Consider the following 19,997-nt stretch of genomic DNA (forward strand, 5'->3'; position numbering starts at 1 on the left):
GGGAAACAGATCTTGTCAAACTGGCGCAACCTCATAGTTGATGAGGTTGAAAAAAGTAACAGTGTTGACGTTGTATATCGAGACTTCTGTACGGCTTTTGATTTGATGGAGTGTGACCCCTCGTTTAGGGGACTAAAACAATACAATGTTGCCTGAGGCCACTGGAATACATATACTATACTAATGAAATGGTATATATATATATATATATATAGTGTGTGTGTGTGTGTGTGTGTGTGTGTATATATATATATATACTACTATACATATACTAATGAAATAGCTCCCTATGCAGGCTGACTCTCTTACCTGTACGTGAGTTTAGCCGGCAGATAGGGGACCATGGGATGGTCCTTAATTCCCTCGAGTAAGATAGATGTGACAAGACAGGGTTTGAACTCAACAAGATGGTTGATCTGTTGATCAAGCCTCTCTTGATCTCTCTTCTGGGAGCTTTAGGTTGTGGCAGTGGCAGCCCCAGGGAAGGCTGAGGGTTCAGGGTCTCTCTGTGGCTGCTCTTGTACGAGGCCACCTTCTGTCAGCGTTCAGGACGTCTGAGCAGCAGCCACTTCCTGTTGTCGTTACTCTGGTACAGTACTTCTTTTTTAGTTTTAATCAGTGGTCTGATCTTCAGCTGCATAAATTGCTCTCCCACATCTCCCCAGAAAGAAGGAATCTCTCTGCAGAGCCCGTATAAGAAATAAAGCTCTAACTAGCGGGCTTCAGGCTGACATCTTTGAGTACCGCTGTCCTCATCACAAGGCAGGGGCACCAGAAAGCGACGTGGCCCTGCCCCTCGGCTCCGGCTTTGGGTGGGAAGGGTGTGTGGGTCAGTCAGGCCCTGGTCCTTTTGCCAGCCAGTCTTCCATAGGGGGTTTTGTACTAGTGACTCACTACATTTTTTTCCACGTGGACCCCCATGCAGCCAACAGACGGTAACAGCTTGTGGTCACTATTTGTTACGGCTGGTTGACATTTCACAACTGACAAATTTCCCTCCTCAGAAAAAACAGGGTGAAAACCGAAACTTTGTACGGGGAAATATTTATGACTGAGTGTTGCAGGGCACTAACATGCTCCTGCTGCTTCAAGAGCAGAGACAGCTTAGCTAAGGAGCTGTGAGAGCTAGGCAGGGCTCCACAGCTGCAGGGTGCCGTGGCAGCCGGCTAACCAGGGTGTTAGCGGGCACCTGCACCCGGTCAGCTGACCAGAAGGAAATGGGGGCCCTGGGCACATATAAGCCCCAGGGTTGGGGCTGGTAGGGGTTTAGTTCTCCGTCCGTAGCCAGGAGGAAGGTGCTCTTGCAGAAACGCTATTCAGAGATGTGTGATTGCCTGTTTGGCTGCTGGTAAGACTCATGGGTTGTAGGAGATCCTAAAGTATGTGGGGCGAGGAGGCACACATTGCTGAGAGAGAAGGTAGCCTCCTTCAAGGGGCAGAGTGTGACTCCCACTATGTTGTTGTTGTTACGTTATAGCCCGGGGGCTCATATTTACATTGTTATTTGATCCGGCGGCCCGGGATGAGGCTATTTGGGGAGGAGGAGGCCTCATTAGGGCTGCAATGAGCCCAGTGCCAGTGAGGGCACAGCAACAAGGCTGCAGGGACCCCAGGGCCAGAGAGGGTGCGGAGACAGGGCTGCAGGGACCCCAGCGCCATAGGATGCTGTTACAGGGGGCAAAGAGACCCCAGCACCAGAGGGCACCACTATGGGGGCCAAGGGCCCAGTGATGGCAGGAGGCCGAAGTAGACTGCAGCCTCATCAAAAGAGACAATGTTTAAATACAATCTGCAAGGCATGGGGCGTGGTAAAGGGGTGGTTTTGGAGCCACACATCTAGCCCGTAAGGCTTAGGGTGTCTTGGGAGGCACTGACTTTGAGTGAGACCCAGCAAGGGATCCAAAATCATCAGGGTCTAGTGGGGTTCAGCAGGACCGTGACTACGCAAACTCATGGGCAGCCTCCGAGCTTATTATTTCAACCAACAAGACGTGGCAGGAGAAACTAGAAGGTGCCCACAGGACGAAGCAGGCACGATCACAGAGTCCTGGGGTCATCATGGCCACCCCTGAGGACCCCATGCCGAGACACCGAGGATTATTTGTATTTGCTCTGGGGGAAAAGCTGAATGAAAATGTTTGTTTCAGTTTGATGTTACGACTGGGAAAGAGTCATTTCAATTCAGTTGGTCTATTCAAATGAATTTTCTGAATTGACATTTCAAATTGAAATGTCTCTTTCTATGCAAGGTTTGATATTTGGGATGGAGTTGAAACATGCAGACTTCCAGTGGGGTGGAAAATGAGTTTTCCTGTGAGCCCTACTGTTAATTGATTTTTAACTTTTTATTTTCCAGTACCTTTATATTTCAAGCTCATTAGAGAGGAAGGAGGATTTAGTGACATGTGGCCTTGGAACAAACCACTAGACTGGGGCTCAGGAGGTCTACCTGAGGCAGTGTGACAGCTGTCTCTCTTCCTATCTGGGCCTTGGTTTCCCCACTGGAAAAAGGTGACAATAACCCTTCCTTTCTCCTACTCTTTTCTTACCTGCTTAGATCTGCATTTCTTCAGAGCATAAATTGTTCTTTACCTGGTGCATGTACATCCCTTGGCTCAGCGGGCCCTGATCCCGGTCAGAGTGCCCAAATGTTACTGCCATAAGCAATTATAGTCTAGAATCATCATTGTGATATCTGATCTCATGTCTGACCATTCCTTTTCCTGACCTACCCATCTCCTGAGCCTCCCAGTCTCCAGTTTTGGTTGTCATTCTTTGTCTATAAAAATTGCTTCTTTCGTCCACAACCGTTCAGCTGTGCAGATTCATTGCCACTCGCCCTACTCTGCTTGTCTTCTCTCTGCTCTACTCCTTTACTCTGCTATTGAAATTTCTCCTGCTTCTCCCACTCCGTGCCCTCTACCCCTTTTCTCCTCCTTCACATCTCTCAGCTTGTCTCCAGCGAATGGGGCCCTTGGCTGCAGGCTAATGAACTCAGCCCACGTGTGTGGGCAGCTGTTGACTGAGAAGAGGCTGGGCTAGTAATGGTTGTGACAAAATCTGCAAATGAGATAAAATACAGGAAAATACAAAAAAAGCAAGACAGCCCAACTGGTGGGAGGAAAGACTGTATCTCTCAGTAACAGCAAAATCAACACCAGGGACATTTTCCATTCCCACGCACTGAGATCCCTCCATATGTCCAGAACATGGTCTCTAGCGGTGACCGGCTTTGAGAAAAGGAAGAAAGCTTTGATTCCTCCTTTGTGGTAGGTTGAAAATAGTTCTTGGCAATGTTTTTTTGGTTTTGACCTTAGAAACACAAGACTTCGCTCTACCTGGTTTTTGTTAGAGGTGACCTTGGAGGACCCAGGGATGTGGACCACAAGTTCCTGGGAGAAGGTCAGTACTTTGGTTATGCACCATATAAGCCTTCCATAGCTCCAGAGCCATGAGCAGCTTCGTGTGCATTGAAGTCTATGTTGCTTTGTCTGTACTAGTCTTTTGGAACAGATTGATTAGTGTCTATTTGCCAATCTATTCTATATCTATATCCTAGTCTGGGCAAAAGCACAAATGGGGTATTGTCCTCTCAGCCCTGAAGTGACGGAGAAGGCATAGGGAATGGATCACAAAAGGGCTCTTCTTCCTGCCATTTATTCAGGCTTTAGAAGTTAATAGATATTAACAAGAACCAAGGAACCGACAGCCAGAATAATGACCACTTGCCACTCAGTTAAACAAGGTTCACTTCCATGGTATCTGCCTAACCTGGGGTAAAAGGTGTGTTGTGGGTGTGGGGTAGCTCATATCCTCTGATGAACAGTTTTTAGGAGTCTGGTGTGTATTCAGCCCACTGCCTTCAGCATGATTTAAACTGGTCAAGTTAAATCCAAAAGGGAGCCCAGGCTTTAATCAGTTTAACCTGGGTTAAATTCTATGCTCCCATTTCTATACTCAGCCTCTCGAACACATTAGCCAGGGCACATGCAAACAGCAGCCACAGGAGTGACTGCAACGTAGTGTAGACATGCCAGGGCTAGCCTTAAACCAGCCAGCCTGGGTAGCAGTAGCTCAGCAGGAAGCAATGTACCTTGCTGAGAAGCAGAGTAAATAAGCCCAGGCTAAGCGGCACGTTCCTGTGACAAGACTGCTTCTGGCCCCTGCGCTAGCTCTCGTAATGCTAACTCGGCTGTCTCTGAATGATGCTGCAGGTGCTAGTGTCATTGTTACGCCCTTAGAGTAGTCCAACATTGCGCTTTTGCAATCTCGGCTATGCCAGGCCTACAATCTCCTAGTCACTTGGAACTATTGCAGGAAAAGGAAGGTACCTCAAGCCATGAATCCTAATGAAAAAACCCCCCAGTAGATCCACCCACAGTTCTCAAAGGGCTAGGGCAGCATGTATGATATTGAAACCAAAGAGGTTGTTAATAAAAGCAGAAAGTGACTCTAGCTGTTCATACAGGTCCTAGGTCAAGCGCATGCTTAACCCTAAGCCCATGCTTGAGTGCTGTGCCTAACCGGGGCTGGAAAGTCGTCTGCAAAGTCTACTGAAGTCAGTGGAGTCTGTCCAGTGATTTCAATGGACTTTGGATTAGGCCTGTAGCTTTAGATTCCTGCATTCAGTGAACAACAGTAATACTAGTTCCTTGCTTCCAGTCGGGCTTTGTGCTTGAGCAAGGGCTACTCATAGGAGTAAAGTCTTTATGGTATTAATATGCTGGTGAAAAGAGAAGCGTGGGCAGAAGTTACTTAATAAGATATTGATATCACATGTACTTGTCTTGCTTACTGTTATCTTTAAAATATCTTCAAAAATAAGTATTTAAGTGCACGTATCTCTACAATCTCTTCTAGCTAACCAATGCCATGTAAACAAAGAAGCTGCCTGCTGCTGATTTTTGGATTTGGGTCTTAATTTGCAATTTCCTTTTATACCGACTCATTTTTCAGATTGCTATCAGCCATGTAGCATCTCCTGAGCTGCAGTAGGAAATGAGCTATTTGAGAATGACAGCTAATTGAGGCAGATATTTGTGGGGAGACATATCAGTTGAACAGCGAGGTGGGGGGTGGGGACTCCAGGAAGAAATGGACTTTTAGCCTGATGGTTGACTATCTCTTAAGGTAAGAATAATTTCATGAAAGGCGGATATAGGGGGAAGGTGAATGGACTTCTTGAAACCTGTTCAGTTGAGTGACGCTTGGAAATTCTATTCTTGCAAAAAAATATTTGACTCTAATTGTGGTCGAGGTGGAATTCCTTTGATCAGTCGATCTGAGCTATCTGTCGACGGTATTTCTAAGACCGCTGAGCATTGTGATATCGAAGTACTGGATATAGACAGTCATATACTGTATGTAGATATTTGCTATTTGTCATTATACATAAACTTTTATTTTATTTGATTATTTTAAAATGTTTGTCAACAGCTCAAAGCACCTTTACAACATTTAAGGTGCAGCATGTAAAGATTTTCTGGATGTAGCTGTTTGTTGTACATTTGAATTCTCTTAAATATTACGGCCGGCAGTTTCTAGCCGAAGGCCTCAGTTCAGCAAAGCGCACGTATAGCTATGTGCTTTTATTTCATTAGTTTGAGTGGTGTTTGTAAGTAAAGCACAGGGGAATTTTTATTTTACATAATACAGGTGTGTGTGTATGTATATTTTATAAGGAGTTTAAGGGAATTTATGTTCCCACTTGCCACTAAATTTCAATGGGATCTGGGCTCATAATTTACTTAGTTCTCTTCAAAAAGCCCAGCCCAAGTGTTTTGCCAAGTTGGGGCGCAGATACCTTGCATTAGGTTATCAAGTCCCTTTTTAGACATGTTGATTGTCCACAGATTCCGGTGAAATTAGTTGTAGCTGCTGGTGGTCAGCAGCTTTGGAAATCAGACTTTTTTTTTTTTTTTTTTTTACTTGCCTAAAGTTTAAGTTTAAAAGCTTATGGCTTTAATTGCTTCCAGCATCATTTTTATTAGAGTCACTACAGGGTTTTTATGCATATTTTAAAGAGAAAAATAGGAAGGGACTAAAGGAAGAAAACAACAACAACAACAATAATAATAATTATGATGATTATTATTATTTCATAATAGAAAACAGGATTGGATGGGAGGGACCTCAGGAGGTCAACTTGCCCAGTAGGATCAGCATACTTAAATAAACAGAGTCAACATTATCAGAATTAAATTGTAGTCGTGCTTAGAGGTTTCAGTGACGGACAAGCTTAATGATAGATGGCATTGTACACACGTACATGCACACTTCTTAGGATGTGCCTGCTGCGCTTGTGTAACTCTCTATTTTAACTATCAAAGTGTAGTAGAAGGGGCTTATAAACAGTGTAAGGAATGCAGATTCCTTCTGTACAACGAATGGCTACAACTGGAAAATCTTCCAGTGCTGCACCTTAAATGTTGTAAAGGTGCTTCAATCTGTTAAATATTTTAGAATTATTAAATTAAATAAAAGGTTATGTATAACTATGAATAGCAAATATATATGTATATGACTGTCTATATCCAGTAGCTTGATATCACAATGCTTCCAGGTATGGTTGAAAGCAAATGAAACTGCATCAGAGCAAACCAACCCGGGTAGAAGAGACCTTTATATCATCAGCTCTGACAATACCCGACATTTTACCAGGTTTTCAATGTTGGGGGCAGCTAGCAAATGACACGTGCGCGTGCTTTCCCGAACCAGAGCCTTAAGAATTCCTTAAAGTGCATCTCAGTGCATCGAGGCACTGGCAGTCTGCGGAGTTCCCAAAGACGGCCAAGAAAGGCGAACTAGCTATATTTTAATTGGGAACGTTTGCATAACGCACAACAAACTCTTGAATGCATAAGCAGAAGGAAAGCTCACTTTATTTACCGCAACTTTGCACAGCGCTGGGTTATTTATAGACCCAGTCCCGTAAACCTAACTCACACATTTGACCCACTGAAGTCAATAAGACTTGCTTGTACAAATGAGGACTACTCGGGTGAGTAAAGGCAGCAGGACTGTGTTGTGTGTTTAGCTAATCGGCGTTAATTGAGATATCAGCCTACCTTTGCTTTATTTTAAGCTCTGTGGATGTCATGCAACATGTGAGAGCTAGGTATTATCATTCATTACTATGGATAAATAATGGTGGGCTTGATTCACGCTATTTGGAACAAGCACTAACAGTCACTGACTACTTACGGGACACACTTATGCCCGCTGAAGCCGACAAACTGAGGGAGCCCAGAACTTCTCTGGTTGAGACAGAAAGGTACCGTACGCACGTGAATTGATCAGCTTGCTTTGCAATCAAAAGTGCTGCTAGAGTAAGTTTCTTTTCTGCACGATGGACCATATTTGACGGTCAGCAGAGCAGATAGGAGCTTTGTGTGGAAAAGGGGCTCTTAGTTGAAACAAATTGGATAAGAAACAATTTTCTCACGTGTGTTGCTTGATATACAGACCGTTTTGTTATATGCTTTAAAGAGAATCCATTATAGAAACTTAAACGCTGCAGTGCTGGCTCCACACAGTAGACAACATGAGATGGTAGCTGTCTAACGAAGGACAATGGTGAGTGAAGGGAAATGACATATATTTTTTACAGAACCCCGTTATCCAAGGCATGCTTTTATTAGGCACTCGTCACCGTAGGTCTATATGATAAAGGACTGGTTTCCCACTTACAACAATTTTGTTAGTTATAAAGTAATTGGCTGCCATAGATATAGAGTGAGTGAATTGGGGTAAGGAGAAGCATATGGTAATTAATTACATGGACAAACAACGAAAGAGATTGTTACAAAATACAGTAGATGTGTATTGTTTGGAGCTCTCTGAAGAGAAATGGGACAAAGACCCTACATTGTTTCATTTTATCATACTTTCTTTTGTGGCTTTGAATTCTGATTACTTGTCCCTTCTGCTTAGATACGTAAAGGGATCCAATCCTTGGTTTGGTGTAAGTCAGGGGAGTTTTGCTCATGTACACTGGCTGAGATCTGCTGCAACAGTTACCATACCGAATATTGAATCCTAACTCTGAGTGGTCCCCGGATCCTGGCTCACACTATATCTTTTTTGTCCGTTTGCTCTCAGTTCACATGAGTGCAGCGTATGCTGTATTGCTTACTACGTTGCATCAATCTGCTTAGATTATCGCATTTTCTCTCCATTAGTTCTGTCTCTGAATTGCAGCTGGCAGTGAAACGTCACCCCCTCAAGTCTGGAGAAGGGTCAGTGAATGGTAAGGAAGACTTACAAGCACTGCTGCTCTTTTTGCTACAGATCAGATGGGTATTTGGTACTAATGGCCCCCTTTCCCACTAGCAGTTTTGGGCGTCCCCTTGAGTTATTGTCCGGTATTGGGGTAAACCATTGTGGCTCTGAGCATTTCTATGGGATGAAAAGCTAAGGGGCGTGTACAGTGAGCCCAAGATGCACCAGAGGAATCGTTAGCAGGTGATTAGAGCATGGGACTGCGCGTCAGGTGTTCTGGTTCCATTCTCAGCTCTCGTGTGGCCTTGATAAATCACTCAGCCTCCCTACCCTTGCATGTCCCTAGTTGTATTGAAGTGCCAGGTATTATTACTTCATCTTACTGGTGGTGGGGGGTGCTACATACTTTAGGGAACCCACCACTGGCTTTTCTCCATTAACCCAGCCCCACGTATGCTAGGCATTACACCCTCAGGTACTTTGGGTGGTGACCAGGGAGCCAACGGACTAATCATTTGCCTCTTGATTTCATCAGAAACCCTCAGCGGTTTATCCAAGTACTGCATCTGTCCAGACTACCTGTTGGGAAGATGGAAAATTGGTAGGTGCCCAGTAAAGCAGCTCTTTCCTCCCTTGCTCCCATCCTTGCCTTGGAGCTGGGGCCTTTTTCACTGCATGTAATAAGAGAAACTCCCATTGTTGGGAGTTGCAGGGATAGAGTTTCAGAGATGAGTGGCTTAAGCCTCTTCCTCTATAACCACCTCTTTAGGGACTAGGTTAGTGATTCTCAACCAGGACACTGTAGAATGCCCTGAAATCCTTTCAGGGATGCCATAGGGTGTCACACAACACGAGCGCTGTTAGGTGTGCAAACACGATTCACAAGATAACCCAGAGATTTCAATTAGGAATCTGTATAGTGTTGAAGTCATTCTAACCAACCATTCTTTGCAACAGAAGAATTTCTCTCTTCTTCAGTTTAAAAAAAAAAGTGTAAAATTAGAGCTGCCATTCTCTGAGGGATGCCTCGAATATGAAAGGGTGCCTCATATCTATTGATAGGTGCCTCGAGTCTTGATAGGCTGAAAACGAAAGAACTGGATTTTGAATTTTAAATATAAATCTAGGATTTCCCTTTCCGAGGGAAAAGAGCTAGGTCTGGGTCTCATCTCTCCTTATTTTTTATAAACTTGTTGACCCTTGGGTCATTCTAAATTCCTGCTGGACAATGGCGCTTAGTAGCCAGAGAAGCCTGATTGTCAAAAGAGACTAATGATTTGGGGTACCCGAATTTCTAGGAGCCAAACTTGGGATGAATTTCATCAAAGGGGCTGGGATTTTGTGGGTGAGATCTATTATTGAACCAGCTGTATTGTTAGGAGAGGTTTAGACAAGACTTTTGGCATTAAGGCACCTTCCTTATGTCTGAGGAAGGCTGATCTTTGAGAAAGCACCTTCCCACTGGGAAAATTGGACTCCTTTAATTTGTCTGAAGTCAGACACGCAGAAGTGAGGTGCCCAAATCACTGTCATTGCTTTGGAAAACCTTGGTCAAAATCTTTGAACAAGGCTCCTTAAAATGTCTTTTAGTCTGTAGGCCAGGCAGGATGTGAACGATCTAACGCTGTCTAATTGGTTTTCTCTCCTTCAGTACTTTCTGGTGGCAAAGCATCACATTCTCAGGCGTGACCTTTATCATGTATATAGTTCCCTTGATTGGCTTCTACATCATGCTCAGCAGAAAAATAGGTAATTTACTCCTTTCCTGATTTCTGGGTTACTGGTCCCCTTCCTTCCCCTGTGTGATTCCATTGAAGTGAATGGGATGAAGTTTGTCATGTCAAAGGTAACAAGCTGTTGAATTCCAGGTTAGTTCTGGTGCTGGTACAGGAAACACCAAGCACTTCAGGAGAGAGGGTGGGGATTTGCTGCTATTCACTGGTAGACAAACATGGCCTAGTCACATAGCTAGTGTTCATCAAAAGTCTTCTCCAGCCTAGCAGCCCTTCAGGCTGGAGTGTGGTTAAGTTGTGTTTCTGTAGCCAGCATCACTCCAAGGGAGTGATGTGACTAGCATCGTGACCACCCACCCGTGACTCCCCCATCCGAATGCCCAAGGACCCATAGACAGTTGGGTTAACTAGCACTGACTTTTGGCATGGATCTGGAGCAATCTCAGACCAGCACCTCCAGGGCTTTAACAACTACTGCTGCCTATGCTTGAAAACTAGCGTTTCTCTTTGACCAGAAATGTTAATATTTCAACATTTGGACAAGTAAAAACAGCACTTCCTTTTTTTGTTGTTTTAAATAGACATTTTTAAAGCCAAAAAGCACTGTTTGGTTTTGAACTGTTGCTTAGAAACAAAACATGTGAGCCAGGTCTGAATGTGACACATCATGATCTGCTCTCCTGGTTAATTATTATTAGATGCACAATGCTGTAACCCATTGGCTCTTCACCACAAGAGGCCTGGGAGTCATTTTAGTCATTTTTCTGGGGACGAGTGTGCATCTAAAAACTAATTAAGAAAAAAATGTCACCCAAGTCTGACTACATGGATTAATACAAATAACTCTTTCTGCTCTGGAGAGGCCTGGGAGTGGAATAAAAGACCCGATCTAGGGCCTGGGCTCTGGTGCATTCATGGAACTGGATGAGACCATTCCAGAATGGGCAGAACAAAGGGTGTTGCAGACCAGCAATGGGGTGAATTTGCAGGGCTGTGTGTGGATGCCTCAGCACCAAGAGAAAAGCCTAGTGCCGTTGTTCAGGCCTGAAGAGCATTTGCAGAGCTGAGTGGGAGTCGCAAGGCTGTAACAGCAAGGGATGTATGGGTTACGGGTGAAATGTATTGGTAGAAATGGGGTGTAGGTTGTAGCCGTGTTGGTCTAAGGACATAGGCAGACAAGGTTCCTTGGGTGAATCTGATATCTTTTATTAGACCAACTTAAATAGTTAGAAAAAGAATTCGTAGCAAGCTTTCAGGTTTAAAAACCCTTCGTCAGGCTGAGGAAGCCTCTGCGGTTGGTGTGTGTTCTTCGTGGATGGAAGGAATAGTAAAGAAGCCCGAGGCTGGTCTGCACGCAAGACGGACAGTCAGTGAAGATGTAAATTGAGGAGTCAGTGGGTGAGACAGGCTGGGAGGGTGTGGGGGGAGAGAAAAGGGGGATGAAAGTAGCAGTTAAATAGTGGAGAGGTACCTGGGGAGTCAGATGTCAGGCAGGTTATAATGTGCTATAAAGCCAATGTCTATATTTAGTCCATGATTTTTAGTATCCAGGAGGTTGATGAAGTGGGTGGAGTTCATAGGCTCGTCTCTGGGAAGTGTTTCGTAAGTTCCCTTTGAGGATCAGAAGTGAGCGACCGGAGAGAGAGTGGTTTTCTTGTGAGAAATGTGCCCCCACCGGTAACTGGGTGTTCTCCTCTTTGATGGATTTCCGGTGTGCGTTCATTCTGGCGCGCAGCTGTTGTTTGGTCTCTCGTATGTATTTTCCATCAGGGCATTTGGTGCATTGGATGAGAGATATTACATTCCTGGAGGTGCAGCTGTAAGATCCTGGGATGCTGACAGCTCTGTTGTGGGGTGTAGTGATTGTGTTGGCAGGTTTTGCATTTCTTGTCCTGGCATGACCTGGATCCATTCGGTGTGTTCTGGGCCGTAGGAAGTTTGCTTCTGGTGATGAGGTTAGCAAGGTCTGGCGCTTGTTTAAAGGCTAGGATGGGTGGTTCTGGGAAGATCTCTTTAAGAATAGGGTCTCCTTCTAGTATGGGTTGCAGTTGTTTGAGGATTTTCCTTATGGGTTCGAGGGAGGGGTGATATGTCATAACCATCGGTGTGCAATTCATGAGGGTTTTTCTTCTGTACTGCAGCAGTTCTTCGTGTAGTATCTGAGTGGCTCTTTCAAACGTACGATCGATCTCTCTGGAGGAGCGTCCTTGCTGAGTGAAAGCCGTTTTAAGATTGGCGAGGCGGCAATCCCGAGTGCTTTCCTTAGTGCAGATGTGGTGGTATCTGAGGGCTTGGCTGTATATCACAGCTTTCTAAACCCAAAAGCTTGCTAAGAATTTTTTTTTCCAGCTATTTAAGATGGTCTAATAAAAGATATCAGATGCACCCAAAGAACCTTGTCTGCCTTGGTAGAAATGGGGGTGAGGAGAGGAGCTGTCCCAGCATCTGGCTGCTACATGCCTTGCTTTACCCAGTGCTGGCATTTTTCCCACCTGTAAGCAGTGGCTGCCAGTTATCAGCCACATTAGAAGCAAGTATATGGGCTTCTGGTTCAGCCCTCTGAAATGCCCGTCAAAGTGGCAGCAACCTGAAAAGCTCCAAAACACCCTTGTGTATTGCTGCACCACAGCTCAGGGCACCTCTCATTGTCCTGGCCTCATGATCTGCTCCTGCCCTGCAGCCCAGGGCCTGTGAAACCAGTTAGTCCTTGTCATTGGTATCCTGGACTGGCTGAGAATGAGCAAATCTGTCGTTTCCTTTCAGACAAGCACTCCTGTCATGAGGCAAGGAGCAGTGGCAGCACAGAAGCAAAGCAAGAGCCACTCAAAACACCTCCGGCAGCAGCAGGGGATGCGCCAAGGGTAACCTATGAGGGTAAGATTGGACTAGTGGGACCAAGTAGATGGGTCTTAAGGCCAGATCCCCAGTGGTTGTAAGTCCATGTTGTCTCAAAGGCAGTGGTGGACTTGACCAGCTTTTACCAGCTGGACACCTGGCCATGGATACCTGTGCCTGTAGATGTGTTTCCGGGAATGAGGAGTTTTGTGCCCCTCCAAAGGGGAACGATGGCACCAGCTGCAGCCCTGAATTGATACCTCAAGGAAAAAAATACCCTTTATTCACCATGCAATGTAGTGACTTTCTTAACCCCCATCTCCCAAGCTCGGCTCTCATCCTCATTCCAGGGGATGGGCTTTTCTTTATGTGGTAGCAGTAGACCTGGGCAGCAGCAAATGCACCCTGGATGCATGAAGGGAGAAAATGACCTATACAACTGGACACCCTACATTCCCAGCCTGTGCCCCTCTCCCCACCCCTTTCTATTTTCCAGATGAGGTCTTTGCTGTTTGCTCCCTCACACAGGTGGATCCAGAGAGGTGTGGGGGAAGTGGGGCAGGATGGTGCTTTCCATGGTTTCCATCTTCACGCGATTGCTGGGAGCCCACAACATCTGACACCGATTTTGGCCGATCGGTAGTGACGCTGTATGACCATGACCCTAGTGTGCTGCGGTGGGGTGGGGTGAGGGGCCAGTGACTGAGGATGGAAAAATGGTCTCCAGTACAAACGTTTTGTCAGCAGATAAAAGATACCGCGCGCGGGCCCCATCTGGGACTCATATGAGCTGTTTGATAGGCACCCGCAAAAGGCAAGGGAACCAAGTTCTCCGACTGCAGCTTGATGCTCTGTGACACTGATGCAGAGATAAGCCCTCTAGAAGAGAGATCCTATCTGTCCGCTGCTAACCCAGCTCCCCCTCCTCTGGTTACTTTCCCCCTTCAGTGATGGCAGAGATAAAAATCTTGAAATCTTTTTCTTGCTTAAGATGACAGTGAAACTTCCTCAGAAACATCCGAGGACTCGGAGAGCAGCCCCTCCGCCGCGCAGGTAATGGAACTTTGTATTTTTATATGATTATTTGAGATGCAATTCCCAAGGGCCGATCAGGTCCTGGCCCTGCTTTGCTAGATGCTTCTGGCACAAAAGCCAGGGTTTTCTGAAATCTCTGCACTCCAGCTCTCCTGGAAATGTGACTGATTACTTCATGGCTGGGTGGGAATTCCTCTGGCCTCGAGTAAGCCAAGAGGGTTTCAAGCCCCCTTACAGCTTCTACACAGCTAAGGGACTCCCGAGGGAGGTGGAGGCATTGTCAGCAGTGCAGTTACCTAGGCAAAATAGTCACAGGAGTACTGCAAAGGATAATGCAGCAAAATGGGGCGGGGGTCAAATTAAATGCCCCAGGAGGGTTTTTTGGCTATCCTGCTTGTGTTGACCTCGCCGGGGGTCCCCACCAGGACACTGGCTTTCTTACGATGATGTCTGGGCTACCAAGAGCTTCCTGGTGAACGAGATCTTTGTGATCCAAGTGTAGGGCAGAGATAGGGGGGCTGTTTATGGAAACACACCCAGCCCCTGCATTGTAGGGTGGGCTTGTGAGGTGGGTCCATTGTCTGTATGTGTTTTGGGGAGGATTTGTGCTGGTGTCCCTGTAAGCGCAAAATGCAACACAGTGGAAAGGGGGCCCTGTGATCCCAGGGCTGCCTGGCACGCTGACATTTGTCCACTGATTTGAAATCCAACATGGATGGCGGCAAAATCCTGAGCACGTTCGCTGCGTAATCTCCCTGACCTCATAACCGCATCGCTGGGACCAGAATGACCGCTGTCGCCTGCAGTGTGCACATGTGCCTGCATGTGCCGGCAGGATGGGGACGGTGACCCACCGGGCGTGTGGAGTCTAATGATCCACTGGGCCCGAAGGCTTGGCTGAAATCTGTTCTGGCTTCTGTTTCCCATGCTTCAGGGCCCGACGTCACAGGAAAGCGTCAATTACACCACCCTCCTCTTTGCAGCCCCAGGACGTGGCACGGGCTCTAGCGGGGACTACGAGAACATGAAGACAGCGACAGATTACGTCAATGTGGATCCCAAAAAGCAGAAAGTGGATTTCTGGGTCTGCTCGAGCCCTACAACCTCCAAATCGATCGAGTACACTGAAGTGAAGCTGTGATAATGCAGCTATTGCTGGCCAAGCTCTACAGGGGCAGAGCCCCTCTCAGCTGCCCCAGTGGCACCTCCACATCTGTTTATAGAGCCATTTTCCTCCGCACTGTTACACGGTGCCTGCCAAGCAGAAAGACTTATCTTCTTTACCCTGCCTCCTGTGACCATGCATGGTATCTTTTTCTTTCCTGCACCTTGCTAAGCTTGGGGCCTCCAATACAATGTGAGAGCGAGTGTCACCAGCTCTGAATGCTGTATGGAAGAGAAAGCATGCCTTCCCTCAGCCTTGGATGCACTTTTCAGTTTCCTTGAATGCCCCTTGTTCTCACACAAGGGAAGGAGCTGATAAGCCCCCTGTGCTTGTAATCAAGCATCAATCCAGCCTCAGAGGAGATGAGCCAAAGGAGCTGAAGTGCTCCCTTGACTTATGTACCCGTAATAAAACCCTTTGACATCCATTTCCCAAACCTGCTTTGCCCTTTCTATTTGGCAAGGGCTGATTATTTTCCTTCTTTCCTTTAACTTTTGAAAGACCTTGACTACTGAGAGGAAGCTCACCATGCATTTCTGCAGGCAATCGAGCAGGGGCTCCCCTCTGAGTGGTCTGGAACATCCCCTCCTTGAGGACAGAAAGCTCTGTCTTCATCTGATTTGCTCATGATGATGTAGCCCTCTGTTTAGCTGCCTTACTAGCTGGGGCCAGTTCCCAGGCAGAACTCATTAGGTATGTGCAAATAGCGGTGGGAGGCTTCAGCAGCATTGAGCAGATTGGGGCTGTGGGGACCAAGCATCCACTGGAGAATAGGTGGGATCTGCTGTGCTAATTGGAGTCCTGTCAGAGCCCAGGGCTCCCTAGGAGTATTAATTGCTTGAGCACAGTCACTGGCACTGGAGGCAGGCCACCTGCCGGGAATTTCCCTCCCCACCTTATGTCATAACTATCAGCACAGATGGTGAAAGGGGGTCAGGGTGTGCACCACTACAAAGGAATATAGCAACCACCAGCCTGGATCAGGCCACTGGTCAGTCTGCTTCAGCCCCCTGCTTCCTGTCCAGTGGTTGATTTTTGCAGAAGCTCTTTAACAATCAAGACACGGGCTTCAACCAATGCTTGAATCTGCTGCAGAAGCACCTCTGTTCCCTAGGGACTGTGCCACGCTCTCTTCGAGCAGTTCCTGCTAGTCCATCAGCTGCCAGCACAGGCTGAGTTTTGTAGCTTCCTCTTGCTTCTGTCCCACTCCCTGGGAGCTTGCTGTTGACTTCAGTGTGAGTGAGAATGTGCCGGGATGGCGCCGACGGTAACAGTGTGACTTGTGTCTTGATTCAAAGCCTCCTGAAGTTCTTTCATGACAAGTTAATTTAGAAACAGAGACAGGACCCTTCTGAAATCATCTGCTTTCAGAACCAGCTACAGGCAGCAGATAAAGAGCTCCCTTCCTTCATCCTGTCCTGCGCTGCATGAGAGCAGGAGCTTTGTTCAGGCTCCATCTGCACTGGCTTTTTGTTTCCTGCTCCAGCACATAACCCTCATCGCTGAACTAATGACTGCAAAGGAGCTATGCCTGCCTGTTCATTAAGGCAATCACTATATTCCTTTATCGCCCAAAGGCTGCCCTGAAGCTTCCAGGGCTGGGTCTTAGTTACACAGTGTTGCCAGCTCCCTTGATTCTGGTGCTAATCTTGCCCTTTTCAGGCTTTGGGTCCCAGTGGTTGGAATCTTGGTCCTGTCTTTTGTTCAAAAAATAAGTCTCCAGCTCATATAGCAGATGTAAGCTGGAGCGCACAAACTGAGTACACCTCAAACGGCAAAACCCAGAGGCCAATAAAAAGCAAATATTGGGATCTTTGAAGCAAAATAACATGAATTTTTAAGCCAATGGCATGCTTTGTTGGGGCAGGGATCCTGGCTTTCAGATGTTTGGGATGGGCAGGACTGATTGCGCTAGCAGAGTCAAGGGGTGGGTATAACTGTAATTGGTATAACTGTCATCCAAGCCTCCTTATCCTGCCAAAGGCATGCAACAGGGCCTTTGGGTAAATGCAAATCAGGCCCTGTATGTTTTTATATGATATCAGTAGCAGCCCTAGCTTTGTGGGACCAGTTCCTCAACCAGTGTAAGCTGGGATACACCATTCACTTCAGTGGAACTTTTGGACTTTACCACTACTGAAAATCTGGCGCTTGGCCTACAAAGATGAAGTTAAAAAATTACAAATTAAAAGCTTGGGGTTTTGGCAGGGAGAGCATAACATGTGGGTCTCTGTTATAAGGCACAGCTGCTGAGGGAACAAAAGGAGCTTCTGCAGGAAGGCAGCATGCTTAGAAATGCAAAGGTGCAGGGTGCGAGTACAAAGGGCTCCCTCTCCACAGACCGCTGACCACTGGAGAATTGGGGTGTACAGAAAAGGGCTGGAAATCAGTAACCGGTGATGCTATGAGCCAACTGTTGTTTGCAGAGCTGTCTGGGGCAAGCCACCTACACTACACAGCAGGGAGAAGCTGTATTAGGCTCGCAGGACCCAGGGTGCTGCCACGTGTTCTCGAGCACCCCCCGCTGGGATTGTCTGTCTTAGACACACAGACAGACACTACTGTGTGCTACGGGATGGACTTGGGGGCACATGTGGCTCATGTAAAGATGCACCAGTCTTCAGTGTTATGCAGTAGAAAGGCCAGATGGTGGAGCTCCTTGTCGATGAAGTTGTTGAAATATGCAGCCACATGCAGAAGGCAATGCCCTCAGAGTGAGCACACCAGTGCCCATGCCCTTGGCAAGTGTAAAAGCCTACATGACCCTTAACTGCTATCATTATAGTCCAGAGCGACTGTGTGTTTGATACCCATGGCTGCTTTCTGCTTATCACAGGCTTACCGCACTTGGCTGTCTTCAACACGTCATCTCTGCAGCCAGAAGGGACAGGCCAGCTTGCCATCTGCAGTCTGAGCCTGGTCTGACCTGACACAGCCATGGAGCAGAGCAGATGCTGCGGGGGGGGCCAGGTGCTTGGTATCCTTGCTCCAAAGCAAAGCCAAATGGAGACAGTTGAAGAAAGCTAGTTGCATGACCAGGGCATTCTTTCAAGTATTCTACAGTATGACCCTGATACAGCAAAGCACTAGGAGATGTGTTGGACCTTGTAGGAAGGTGCCCAAGTCCCAATAGCAAAGCACGTAAGCTCACGGTTCACCACGGAAGATGAGCGGAAATGTAAGAGTTTGACTGAGTGGAGAGAGAGTAAGTACTGTGCTGAGCCGATCAGTAAATTAAACCATATAGATGATAATGCCACGGCTCTGTCTGCCACATAACACGGTTGCCTTGGAAAACAGCTAAGGAATAAATACTGATCAACGGCTGCAGGCCTGTGCATAGATGATTAATTCTGTTCTCCTGCGAGCTGCTGCTCAGGCTGCTGCTTGAGGTCAGTTTATTTTGCTGTGGCTTACAATTTGGTGAGGAGCTCCCTGATAAGCTTCCACCGGCTCGAGCGGTGCAGTGGTCTGAAGATGATGTGTGCCGTGTCTCCTAGCAGCTGGCAGGGTTTGCAGTAACTGGGGGGGAACTGCCAGCAGCCCAAGGTAAATGCCAAGCAGAATAAATTGCAGTATTTATTTTTATAAATGGAAGGGCCCGAGGCAGATATTGATTTGCGCGAAGTGGCTGAGTTCAGAGGGTCTTGCTCTCCAGAGCCGGTCATTCTGAGTTGGCCCCTCTAGGAGAAGCCAGGGAAGATCTTTTTTAAAGATGGTTGGAAACGATGCTCAATCCCATGACAAACGGGCTGAAGTAATGAAAAGGGGAAATGTCAGAAACCGAGACTGATTTGCAGGCTATTTTCTTTTTTTTTTTTCTTTTTTTTCCCCTGGAAGACGCAGTAAAAATGCAAGACGTGATGTAAAGGAAAGATAATGCCGGCAGGGGTCAAGGCAAAGGCTATAATAATGCTAATAGCTTACATCACTGAATGTAGGGTGGGGTTTTCAAAGGAGCCTAAGGGAATTATGTTCCCAGGAAATGGGTACGTCTCTGGCTTAGGCACTTACACAGCCCCTACTGCAGGCACCTCACAAGCCCCCTTGGACTTGTCCTTACAACACCCTGCTGAGCTGGGCCATTGCTGTGGTTCTGGTGGGGATTCAAGGAGCAAGTGATCTGGACTTGTCCACTTCAAAGTCTTTCTCTACACTTCAAAGGCAAGAGAAAAAAGTTAAAGATTGAAGGTGATTTGCAGGATCAGAGAGAGACAGAAATCTCACTCGCTGTATTTCCTGCTGTGCCCTGGGAGATTTTTTCCCTTTAGGCTAGGATGCTGCAGAGCCAGCAGTGCATCACCGCAGGGGGCAACACTGCCATTCACTCTGTCCCCCTGACTCCTGCTTGCTGCCACCACTAGCTGCTTGCTTCGGTGAAGCAAAGGAGGAAGAGAAGAACACAAACCCCTGAGCCCGGACAAAGGTCTCTAAAAGCCACATTTACTTGAAAAAATGAAACCAGCCTTCAGCTCCAAACAACAACACAGCCCTCCCTGGGCTTCCTCTGCAGCCTGGGAAGAGGAAACTTCCCTGTCTGCAGGGGTGAGCAATGGTTTCCTACCAAGGCACCATAGCCCTGTTTGTAAATTCATGAGCAGGTAGACTGAAGCGGCGTTGCAGCACTGTGCAATCCCTCCTTTCATCAGATAGCCTTGTAGGAACAGAATGGTATCACCGTGATCCTCTCACACTGAGCGTTCCCCTTGGGGGGGAAGAGAGGAAAGCATTGTTATTTAGACTGTGGGAAATGATGATAAACCCCAAGAGAACTGGGCCTGCAATATAAAGAAGGTAGGTGGAGTTCTTCAGAGATGATGGCCCTTAGCCAGTCGGGCAAAGCAGACTCGCTCTTGATGAAGGGTTAATCATGGAAGCACAGCTTAAATGCAACTCGGGTAAGGATGTATCCTTTGGCAGTGTGAGTTTTGTTTGCTGCACACTAAGATGAATGCTGCTTTCTGATATTTTTCCCATTTGAAATTGCCCCAGATCTCAGCAAATAAGAA

At 46.8% G+C, this 19,997-nt stretch overlaps 1 protein-coding gene across 3 annotated transcripts; it reads left to right on the plus strand.

Annotated features, from left to right (window-relative positions):
• The first annotated feature begins 1,195 nt into the window (after positions 1-1,195).
• On the plus strand, positions 1,196-18,318 carry RHEX (regulator of hemoglobinization and erythroid cell expansion). Of its 3 annotated transcripts, XM_019477225.2 has the most exons (9): positions 1,196-1,348; positions 2,357-2,511; positions 3,318-3,402; positions 8,181-8,248; positions 8,756-8,821; positions 9,872-9,969; positions 12,717-12,827; positions 13,780-13,841; positions 14,758-18,318. In XM_019477225.2, the coding sequence occupies exons 5-9, from the start codon at positions 8,811-8,813 to the stop codon at positions 14,962-14,964; spliced, it is 489 nt and encodes a 162-aa protein (XP_019332770.1). In that variant the 5' UTR covers positions 1,196-1,348; positions 2,357-2,511; positions 3,318-3,402; positions 8,181-8,248; positions 8,756-8,810; the 3' UTR covers positions 14,965-18,318. The 3 variants fall into 3 exon arrangements, with proteins under 3 accessions (XP_019332770.1, XP_019332773.1, XP_019332775.1); XM_019477228.2 differs by lacking the exons at positions 1,196-1,348; positions 2,357-2,511; positions 3,318-3,402 and adding an exon at positions 3,072-3,269; XM_019477230.2 differs by lacking the exons at positions 1,196-1,348; positions 2,357-2,511; positions 3,318-3,402 and adding an exon at positions 4,118-5,130.
• The last annotated feature ends 1,679 nt before the right edge of the window (positions 18,319-19,997 follow it).

Source organism: Alligator mississippiensis, chromosome 14 (genome assembly GCF_030867095.1).
Source record: "Alligator mississippiensis isolate rAllMis1 chromosome 14, rAllMis1, whole genome shotgun sequence".
Taxonomy (NCBI): domain Eukaryota; kingdom Metazoa; phylum Chordata; order Crocodylia; family Alligatoridae; genus Alligator; species Alligator mississippiensis.